The following is a 12,175-nucleotide window of genomic DNA, read 5'->3' on the forward strand; positions in this document are numbered from 1 at the left end:
GACGACGGGGCGGTCCTCGGGTGGCGGCTGGCGGCGTCGAAGCCCGATCCCGATCCAGAATTGGATCGGGGGAGGGGGGAAGCGAATGAGTGGGTGGGGGTTCGTGGGGGAAGTGGACGAGTGGGGCTAGGGTTTCGGGCGGCCAGGGGGGTTAGTAGAGGGCGCGGGTGGGTCGGCCTGGCGGCCCGATAGTGTGCTGGACCGAGGTCCAGCTTGCGGGGGGGTCTTTCTCCTTTTTTTTCTCTTTTGTATTGTTCTGTTTTCTATTTTACTTTCAAAAACTTTCTCTTTTATACCTTTAATAGATTTTAGTTCAAATAAAATACAATAACAGTCCCTAAATTAGTATTACTAAATATCCCACTGCCACAAGCAATTTACACATTTTAGAAAGTAGTTTGTATTTGTCTATTAATTTACGAGCATTTAATTAATAGTTCTACCACTATTTTATTTATTTTAGTGCATTTAACTACTTTATAACAGTGTGTCTTCTCCATCAATATTTATTATGAATTACTTGCTACATTCAGAACATTTTAGTTTTGGCTTTTGAAAACTTTTCTAGTTTGACTTTATTTCAAATTTGAATTTGAACGAGTTTTGAATCATCGCGAGATTATCAACAGTAATCGTGGTGTCGTGGCAACATTAGCAGAGAGGTTTACTGTAGCTTGATTATCCGGGCGTCACACTTACAATCTCCTACCCTCGCAAACGAAAGCTGTTGCGATTCGCTGTGGGTGAGAACCACAATGTAGCTTCCTGTGGACGGGTCAGGAAATATGCGTACCCTGTGGTAGAACAGGTCACGAAGCTTGTCGAGAGCATGGGTTGACTTATGGTGACCATCCACTTCACAGTCGAGCTCAATGTCGTGCTTCGGCTCCCACCACTCGTACTCCTTAAGTGTGCCTGCATCGTCAAAGACCGGCTTCACCCTCTCGTTGGTGATCACTGACGGGAGAGCAATCTGTTGACAGGTGATCGGATTGAGAAGGTGTAGCTCGGACTTCTCGTCGGCGGTGATCAGCCAGCCGTGTGAGGACCCAATCAGATATCTACTCCGGATGGGTGGATCCGGAAGAGTCAGATTGTAGACCCGCTTTTCCGCGAGGCTGTAGAGACAAGCTACGTTGTCCGCGGCAGATTCAGAGGTGTAGAGGAGGCAAGGCGTCTGGGGCCGTTTGTACAGCTCAAGCTCGCTGCGTAGGCTGATATAGACAGACCGCCAGGAGGAGCAGACGGAGCCCGCACGCATGAGGTCTGGGATCTCCAGGAGGGCGAAGATATCCATCAATACGTCCCGCGGCAGCTCCGGCAAGTTTCTGACCACAGTCTCGGTCTCCATCGGCGGTGGGTCTTCTCTAAATTTCAGTAGTGAACGGGGCAGCTACAGAACTACGAGTAGGTCTTTTGGCTTGTAATCAGCTACAGAACCCCGACGGAAGGCTGCTCCCGGCTGTACTTATAGGCGCTAGGTGAACCAACCCAGGCCGAACCGAATAGGATCGGGGGGTGACCTCACTTGTAACCCGAGTAGGAAACGGAGGCCGAACGGGAACGCGAGACCCATTTGAGACAGTTGGTGGTCGCTCCTACTCTGGTCGCTGCACTCGGCGAGGAACCTGGGACGCGGCGCTGTGCAGGTCGCCGGAGCCGGAGCCGCTGCTACCAAGGTCCAGTCGGAGGAGGCATCGCCGGTGGCTGAGCAAGGAGAGGATGGCGGGAGAGCAGCACGCCGGCTACCTGGATGTGCAGTGAACTGCAGCAACACTGGGCGGCTGGGAGAAGCAGAGAACGCGGCGGCGGCGGCGAGAAGCACTTGCCGGCTGGCTCTTCATTTCTTCAGTGAGCAGAACATAAATGGGCAGTATAGTAATCTGTATTAATGTAACCTTTTATCCTCAAAAGAAAAATAAACGAATGAGTTCAAATGAAAAAGAGCAAATCATCAAGATTTCAAAGTAAGGCGTGACAAATAATCAATGCCAATGTAAGCAGTAACAAATTATCAAAGTGCCCAATCTCCCCATGCCGTGGCGGTAAAAGGGATGAAAGCTGAGTGAAAACAGACAGTTGGTTTTTTTTTTCTTTTTGCTGGGGACAGACAGTTGGTTGCTACCGGAAGCAAAAACGAATACAACCGGAAATAAACACGGAGCGAATACGTCGTATACATAACAACAAAAGGGGATGCTCACCGAAACTTAAAATTAAAAACTCCTTGAACCAGAGAGAAAACCACAAGCAGACCAATAGGTAAATTTAATCAACTGTTAACATGACTACAAAATATTATGTTGTTATATTTTAAGATATGCATTTGTGCATATTTTTCAACTTTGGCAAGGCAAACACAATTCTGGTAATCAGAATGACAAACTTCCTATATAAGCAAAACACAATGTATCAGGTCACCCTCGTACAAATTAAACACATTGTAATATCACACAATAATTTGCGAAGGGGAATTTTAAGCGCGGCCTCCACTGTGGTTACAATCATGACTAGCTTCCTTGCGTGGTAGTAGAAGGTGGGCCACACATGGATCATTCTGCTCATTGCGTAATAGTCTTCTTTGGTGGTTGGTCTATAAAGCAGGTACATGACCATAGTAGGAACGGAAATTTTCTTCACGGAAATGGAAAGTTTCATTTTCTTGTTAGGCATATGCCGTATTTTGTTTCTGTTTCCCCGTAAAGAAAATAACATTTTTATTTTGTAAATTCCCACTTTTGTTTCGGTATTTCATCTCCGTTTCCATTTATCTATCAAAAAGGCGGAAAGTTTCACTTCATTTTCAACCCTACATGCATGTGACTACTCGGGAATGGCAATGCAAGATAAGTATGTAGTGTTGTCTCAAAAATAAGTAAAATGTTTGATACATTTAGCCACTAGATACTATTTTATTGTTTCTCTGGCTTGTTTTATAAAAAGTTAACCTGGATAAAAATTGTTTTTACCCTTTTTCTATAGTCATATGTCTTCTTCTCTTACATAGAAAAAGGGACCACGATCACGGGCTGATGTTCCCCCTTGAGTGGTCCCCAGCACGAGCGATTGTTCCCCACGATAGGGAGGAATGGGAGAGCACCTTTTCGCTATGCGATACCTCCCAGCATGAACCAAAATCAACTCCTCTCCCTAAAATCAACATCACATGCAAAAATAAAAGATGCGTGAAAAAAGACGCGGCTTGAGCACCAAAAAGTATCAAGCCTTAAAAATGTTGATATTTGGCATCCAATTTAATTAACTAAAAACAAACAAAGTTCTAAAAAACATGAAAACTTATGGAGGATGTGTAATGGGCAGATGGAAAATTTTAGGAACCATGTCAAATGAAAACAAGGAAACTGTTGGAAAATTTGTAGTTGCCACATGGCAAATTTAGGAAATTTGTTCTCTGAAAAAACAGGAAATGAAATTGAAAATATACATTCTTTAATTCATGTCAACTGTATCTTTGCATATATATTTTGGAAAAATTATGCATACATGGCAATTTTATAAGAAAAAAATCTATAAGACATGGGAAAAATATGTAAATGTATATAAAACATCCTAAAACATGGTAATATGGCAAATTTTATACACAGAAATCATATAGTTTTTGCATGTTGAAAGGAGTTGCCATACACGAAAAACTGAATTTGCCATACTACTAACACAAATTTAACCATATACAAAAATGATAAAAAAAATTGCAATGCTGATGACACGACAACTAATCATACAAAAAAAACTTAAATTGCTATGCTAGTGACAGAAACTAACCATGCACAACATTATAAAGAATTGGCAGCCAAAGTAACTGAAGGAAATATGCCCTAGAGGCAATAATAAAGTTGTTATTTATTTCCTCATATCATGATAAATGTTTATTATTCATGCTAGAATTGTATTAACCGGAAACATAATACATGTGTGAATACATAGACAAACATAGTGTCACTAGTATGCCTCTACTTGACTAGCTCGTTAATCGAAGATGGTTAAGTTTCCTAGCCATGGACATGAGTTGTCATTTGATTAACGGGATCACATCATTAGGTGAATGATGTGATTGACTTGACCCATTCCGTTAGCTTAGCACTTGATCGTTTACTATGTTGCTATTGCTTTCTTCATGACTTATACATGTTCCTATGACTATGAGATTATGCAACTCCCGTTTACCGGAGGAACACTTTGTGTGCTACCAAACGTCACAACGTAACTGGGTGATTATAAAGGTTCTCTATAGGTGTCTCCGAAGGTACTTGTTGGGTTGGCGTATTTCGAGATTAGGATTTGTCACTCCGATTGTCGGACAGGTATCTCTGGGCCCTCTCGGTAATGCACATCACTATAAGCTTTGCAAGCATTGTGACTAATGAGTTAGTTTCGAGATGATGTATTACGGAACGAGTAAAGAGACTTGCCGGTAACGAGATTGAACTAGGTATTGAGATACCGACGATCGAATCTCGGGCAAGTAACATACCGATGACAAAGGGAACAACGTATGTTGTTATGCGGTTTGCCCGATAAAGATCTTCGTAGAATATGTAGGAGCCAATATGAGCATCCAGGTTCCGCTATTGGTTATTGACCGGAGATGTGTCTCGGTCATGTGTACATAGTTCTCGAACCGTAGGGTCCGCACGCTTAAAGTTAGATGACGATCGGTATTATGAGTTTTGTGTTTTGATGTACCGAAGGTAGTTCGGAGTCCCGGATGTGATCACGGACATGACGAGGAGTCTCGAAATGGTCGAGACGTTAAGATTGATATATTGGAATGTTATATTCGGACACCGGATGAGTTCCGGGGGTTATCGGATAAATACTGGAGAAACCGGGAGGTTACCGGAACCTCCCGGGGGGTTATTGGGCCTCATGGGCCCAAGTGGTGGAAGAGGAGAGGCGGCCAGCCCCCCTAGCCCAAACCGAATTGGACTAGGGGGCCGGCCCCCCCTTTCCTTCTTTTTCTCCTCCCCTTCCTTCCCCTCTCCTACTTGGACTAGGAAAGAGGGGGGAATCCTACTTGGAGTAGGATTGCCCCCCTGGGGCGCGCCTCCTCCCCTTGGCCGGCCCTCTCCTCCTTCCCCCTTGCTCCTTTATATACGGCGGCAGGGGGCACCCCATAGACATAATAATTGATCTCTTGATCTCTTAGCCGTGTGCGGTGCCCCCCTCCACCATATTCCACCTCGATAATATTGTAGCGGTGCTTAGGCGAAGCCCTGCGTCGGTAGCATCATCATCACCGTCACCACGCCGTCGTGCTGATGGAACTCTCCCTAAAAGCTCGGCTGGATCGGAGTTCGAGGGACGTCATCGAGCTGACGTGTGCTGAACTCGGAGGTGCCGTGCGTTCGGTACGTGGATCGGTCGGATCGTAAAGACGTACGACTACATCAACCGCGTTGTCATAACACTTCCGCTTTCTATCTACGAGGGTACGTGGACACACTCTCCCCTCTCGTTGCTATGCATCACCATGATCTTGCGTGTGCGTAGGAATTTTTTTTAAATTACTACGTTCCCCAACAGTGGCATCCGAGCCTGGTTTTATGCGTAGATGTATATGCACGAGTAGAACACAAGTGAGTTATGGGCGATACAAGTCATACTGCTAACCAGCATGTCATACTTTGGTTCGGCGGTATTGTTGGATGAAGCGGCCCGGACCGACATTACGCATACGCTTATGCGAGACTGGTTCTACCGACGTGCTTTGCACACAGGTGGCTGGCGGGTGTCAGTTTCTCCAACTTTAGTTGAACCGAGTGTGGCTACGCCCGGTCCTTGAGAAGGTTAAAACAGCACTAACTTGACGAACTATCGTTGTGGTTTTGATGCGTAGGTAAGAACGGTTCTTGCTCAACCCGTAGCAGCCACGTAAAACTTGCAACAACAAAATAGAGGACGTCTAACTTGTTTTTGCAGGGCATATTGTGATGTGATATGGTCAAGGCATGATGCTATATTTTATTGTATGAGATGATCATGTTTTGTAACCGAGTTATCGGCTACTGGCAGGAGCCATATGGTTGTCTCTTTATTGTATGCAATGCAATCGCCCTGTAATGCTTTACTTTATCACTAAGCGGTAGCGATAGTCGTAGAAGCAATAGTTGGTGAGACGACAACGATGCTACGATGGTGATCAAGGTGTCGCGCCGGTGACGATGGTGATCATGACGGTGCTTCGGAGATGGAGATCACAAGCACAAGACGATGATGGCCATATCATATCACTTATATTGATTGCATGTGATGTTTATCCTTTATGCATCTTATTTTGCTTTGATTGACGGTAGCATTATAAGATGATCTCTCACTAAATTTCAAGATAAAAATGTTCTCCCTGAGTATGCACCGTTGCTAAAGTTCGTCGTGCCGAGACACCACGTGATGATCGGGTGTGATAAGCTCTACATCCATCTACAACGGGTGCAAGCCAGTTTTGCACACGCAGAATACTCAGGTTAAACTTGACGAGGCTAGCATATGCAGATATGGCCTCGGAACACTGAGACCGAAAGGTCGAGCGTGAATCTTATAGAAGATATGATCAACATAGTGATGTTCACCATTGAAAACTACTCCATCTAACGTGATGATCGGACATGGTTTAGTTGATTTGGATCACGTGACCGCTTAGATGATTAGAGGGATGTCTATCTAAGTGGGAGTTCTTAAAGTAATTTGATTAATTGAACTTAAATTTATCATGAACTTAGTTCCTGATAGTATTTTGCTTGTCTATGTTGATTGTAGATAGATGGCCCGTGCTGTTGTTCCGTTGAATTTTAATGTGTTCCTTGAGAAAGCAAAGTTGAAAGATGATGGTAGCAATTACACGGACTGGGTCCGTAACTTGAGGATTATCCTCATTGCTGCACAGAAGAATTACGTCCTGGAAGCACCGCTGGGTGCCAGGCCTGCTGCAGATGCAACTGACGACGTTAAGAACGTCTGGCAGAGCAAAGCTGATGACTACTCAATAGTTCAGTGTGCCATGCTTTACGGCTTAGAACCGGGACTTCAACAACGTTTTGAACGTCATGGAGCATATGAGATGTTCCAGGAGTTGAAGTTAATATTTCAAGCAAATGCCCGGATTGAGAGATATGAAGTCTCCAATAAGTTCTACAGCTGCAAGATGGAGGAGAATAGTTCTGTCAGTGAACATATACTCAAAATGTCTGGGTATAACAATCACTTGATTCAACTGGGAGTTAATCTTCCGGATGATAGTGTCATTGACAAAATTCTTCAATCACTGCCACCAAGCTACAAGAGCTTCGTGATGAACTATAATATGCAAGGGATGGATAAGACAATTCCCAAGCTCTTCGCAATGCTAAAGTCTGCGGAGGTAGAAATCAAAAAGGAGCATCAAGTGTTGATGGTCAACAAGACCACCAGTTTCAAGAAAAAGGGCAAAGGGAAGAAGAAGGGGAACTTCAAGAAGAACAACAAACAAGTTGCTGCTCAAGAGAAGAAACCCAAGTCTGGAGCTAAGCCTGAGACTGAGTGCTTCTACTGCAAGCAGACTGGACACTGGAAGCGAAACTGCCCAAGTATTTGGCGGATAAGAAGGATGGCAAGGTGAACAAAGGTATATGTGATATACATGTTATTGATGTGTACCTTACTAGAGCTCGCAGTAGCACCTGGGTATTTGATACTAGTTCTGTTGCTAATATTTGCAACTCGAAACAGGGACTACGGATTAAGCGAAGACTGGCTAAGGACGAGGTGACGATGCACGTGGGAAATGGTTCCAAAGTTGATGTGATCGCCGTCGGCACGCTACCTCTACATCTACCTTCGGGATTAGTTTTAGACCTGAATAATTGTTATTTGGTGCCAGCGTTGAGCATGAACATTATATCTGGATCTTGTTTGATGCGAGACGGTTATTCATTTAAATGTGAGAATAATGGTTGTTCTATTTATATGAGTAATATCTTTTATGGTCATGCACCCTTGAAGAGTGGTCTATTTTTGTTGAATCTCGAAAGTAGTGATACACATATTCATAATGTTGAAGCCAAAAGATGCAGAGTTGATAATGATAGTGCAACTTATTTGTGGCACTGCCGTTTGGGTCATATTGGTGTAAAGCGCATGAAGAAACTCCATACTGATGGACTTTTGGAATCACTTGATTATGAATCACTTGGTACTTGCGAACCATGCCTCATGGGCAAGATGACTAAAACGCCGTTCTCCGGAACTATGGAGCGAGCAACTGATTTGTTGGAGATCATACATACTGATGTATGGGGTCCAATGAATGTTGAGGCTCGCGGCGGGTATCGTTATTTTCTCACCTTCACAGATGATTTGAGCAGATATGGGTATATGTACTTAATGAAACATAAGTCTGAAACATTTGAAAAGTTTAAAGAATTTCAGAGTGAAGTAGAAAATCATCGTACCAAGAAAATAAAGTATCTACGATCTGATCGTGGAGGAGAATATTTGAGTTACGAGTTTGGTCTACATTTGAAACAATGCGGAATAGTTTTGCAACTCACGTCACCCGGAACACCACAGCGTAATGGTGTGTCCGAACGTCGTAATCGTACTTTACTAGATATGGTGCGATCTATGATGTCTCTTACTGATTTACCGCTATCGTTTTGGGGTTATCCTTTAGAGACGGCTGCATTCACGTTAAATAGGGCACCATCGAAATCCGTTGAGACGACGCCTTATGAACTGTGGTTTGGCAAGAAACCAAAGTTATCGTTTCTTAAAGTTTGGGGCCGCGATGCTTATGTGAAAAAACTTCAACCTGATAAGCTCAAACCCAAATCGGAGAAATGTGTCTTCATAGGATACCCAAAGGAAACTGTTGGGTACACCTTCTATCACAGATCCGAAGGCAAGACATTCATTGCCAAGAATGGATCCTTTCTAGAGAAGGAGTTTCTCTCGAAAGAAGTGAGAGGGAGGAAAGTAGAACTTGATGAGGTAACTGTACCTGCTCCCTTATTGGAAAGTAGTTCATCACAGAAACCGGTTCCTGTGACACCTACACCAATTAGTGAGGAAGCTAATGATATCGATCATGAAACTTCAGATCAAGTTACTACTGAGCCTCGTAGGTCAACCAGAGTAAGATCCGCACCAGAGTGGTACGGTAATCCTATTCTGGAGGTCATGTTACTTGATCAAGGTGAGCCTATGAACTATGAAGAAGCGATGGTGAGCCCAGATTCCGCAAAATGGCTTGAGGCCATGAAATCTGAGATGGGATCCATGTATGAGAACAAAGTGTGGACTTTGGTTGACTTGCCCGATGATCGTCAAGCCATTGAGAATAAATGGATCTTCAAGAAGAAGACTGACGCTGACGGTAATGTTACTGTCTATAAAGCTCGACTTGTTGCAAAAGGTTTTCGACAAGTTCAAGGGATTGACTACGATGAGACTTTCTCACCCGTAGCGATGCTTAAGTCTGTCCGAATCATGTTAGCAATTGCTGCATTTTATGATTATGAAATTTGGCAAATGGATGTCAAAACTGCATTCCTGAATGGATTTTTGGAAGAAGAGTTGTATATGATGCAACCAGAAGGTTTTGTCGATCCAAAGGGAGCTAACAAAGTGTGCAAGCTCCAGCGATCCATTTATGGACTGGTGCAAGCCTCTCGGAGTTGGAATAAACGTTTTGATAGTGTGATCAAAGCATATGGTTTTATACAGACTTTTGGAGAAGCCTGTATTTACAAGAAAGTGAGTGGGAGCTCTGTAGCATTTCTGATATTATATGTGGATGACATATTGCTGATTGGAAATGATATAGAATTTCTGGATAGCATAAAAGGATACTTGAATAAAAGTTTTTCAATGAAAGACCTCGGTGAAGTTGCTTACATATTAGGCATCAAGATCTATAGAGATAGACCAAGACGCTTGATAGGACTATCACAAAGAACATACCTTGACAAAGTTTTGAAGAAGTTTAAAATGGATCAAGCAAACAAAGGGTTCTTGCCTGTGTTACAAGGTGTGAAGTTGAGTCAGACTCAATGCCCGACCACTGCAGAAGATAGAGAGAAAATGAAAAATGTTCCCTATGCTTCAGCCATAGGCTCTATCATCTATGCAATGCTGTGTACCAGACCTGATGTGTGTCTTGCTATTATCCTAGCAGGGAGGTACCAAAGTAATCGAGGAGTGGATCACTGGACAACGGTCAAGAACATCCTAAAATACCTGAAAAGGACTAAGGATATGTTTCTCGTTTATGGAGGTGACAAAGAGCTAGTCGTAAATGGTTACGTCGATGCAAGCTTTGACACTGATCCGGACGATTCTAAATCGCAAACCGGATACGTGTTTACATTAAACGGTGGAGCTGTCAATTGGTGCAGTTCTAAACAAAGCATCGTGGCGGGATCTACGTGTGAAGCGGAGTACATAGCTGCTTCAGAAGCAGCAAATGGTGGAGTCTGGATGAAGGAGTTCATATCCGATCTAGGTGTCATACCTAGTGCATCGGGTCCAATGAAAATCTTTTGTGACAATACTGGTGCAATTGCCTTGGCAAAGGAATCCAGATTTCACAAGAGAACCAAGCACATCAAGAGACGCTTCAATTCCATCCGGGACCAAGTCCAGGTGGGAGACATAGAGATTTGCAAGATACATACGGATCTGAATGTTGCAGGTCCGTTGACTAAGCCTCTTCCACGAGCAAAACATGATCAGCACCAAAACTCCATGGGTGTTAGAATCATTACTGTGTAATCTAGATTATTGACTCTAGTGCAAGTGGGAGACTGAAGGAAATATGCCCTAGAGGCAATAATAAAATTATTATTTATTTCCTCATCTCATGATAAATGTTTATTATTCATGCTAGAATTGTATTAACCGGAAACATAATACATGTGTGAATACATAGACAAACATAGTGTCACTAGTATGCCTCTACTTGACTAGCTCGTTAATCGAAGATGGTTAAGTTTCCTAGCCATGGACATGAGTTGTCATTTGATTAATGGGATCACATCATTAGGAGAATGATGTGATTGACTTGACCCATTCCGTTAGCTTAGCACTTGATCGTTTACTATGTTGCTATTGCTTTCTTCATGACTTATACATGTTCCTATGACTATGAGATTATGCAACTCCCGTTTATCGAAGGAACACTTTGTGTGCTACCAAACGTCACAACGTAACTGGGTGATTATAAAGGTGCTCTAAAGGTGTCTCCGAAGGTACTTGTTGGGTTGGCGTATTTCGAGATTAGGATTTGTCACTCCGATTGTCGGACAGGTATCTCTGGGCCCTCTCGGTAATGCACATCACTATAAGCCTTGCAAGCATTGTGACTAATGAGTTAGTTGCGATATGATGTATTACGGAACGACTAAAGAGACTTGCCGGTAACGAGATTGAACTAGGTATTGAGATACCGACGATCGAATCTCGGGCAAGTAACATACCGATGACAAAGGGAACAACGTATGTTGTTATGCGGTTTGACCGATAAAGATCTTCGTAGAATATGTAGGAGCCAATATGAGCATCCAGGTTCCACTATTGGTTATTGACCGGAGACGTGTCTCGGTCATGGCTACATAGTTCTCGAACCCGTAGGGTCCGCACGCTTAAAGTTAGATGACGATCGGTATTATGAGTTTTGTGTTTTGATGTACCGAAGGTAGTTCGGAGTCCCGGATGTGATCACGGACATGACAAGGAGTCTCGAAATGGTCAAGACGTTAAGATTGATATATTGGAATGTTATATTCGGACACCGGATGAGTTCCGGGGGTTATCGGATAAATACCGGAGAAACCGGGAGGTTACTGGAACCTCCCAGGGGGTTATTGGGCCCCATGGGCCCAAGTGGTGGAAGAGGAGAGGCGGCCAGCTAGGGGCGCGCGGCCCCCCTAGCCCAAACCGAATTGGACTAGGGGGCCGGCCCCCCTTTCCTTCTTCTTCTCCTCCCCTTCCTTCCCCTCTCCTACTTGGACTAGGAAAGAGGGGGGAATCCTACTTGGAGTAGGATTGCCCCCCTTGGGCGCGCCTCCTCCCCTTGGCTGGCCCTCTCCTCCTCCTCCCTTGCTCCTTTATATACGGGGGCAGGGGGGCACTCCATAGACACAACAATTGATCTCTTAGCCGTGTGCGGTGCCCCCCTCCACCA

The 12,175-nt window shown here is 43.9% G+C and overlaps 1 protein-coding gene across 1 annotated transcript in view; it reads right to left on the reverse strand.

The window, feature by feature from the left end:
- LOC123049640 (F-box protein At5g25290-like) overlaps positions 1-1,413 on the reverse strand; it is a 13,116-nt gene extending 11,703 nt beyond the window's left edge. Inside the window, exon 1 of the mRNA XM_044472538.1 lies at positions 696-1,413. Within this exon, the coding sequence (XP_044328473.1) occupies positions 696-1,351 (656 nt within the window). The 5' untranslated portion in view covers positions 1,352-1,413. The remainder of the gene's footprint in view (positions 1-695) is intronic.
- Between the last annotated feature and the right edge of the window lie 10,762 nt (positions 1,414-12,175).

Source organism: Triticum aestivum, chromosome 2D (genome assembly GCF_018294505.1).
Source record: "Triticum aestivum cultivar Chinese Spring chromosome 2D, IWGSC CS RefSeq v2.1, whole genome shotgun sequence".
NCBI lineage: Eukaryota > Viridiplantae > Streptophyta > Magnoliopsida > Poales > Poaceae > Triticum > Triticum aestivum.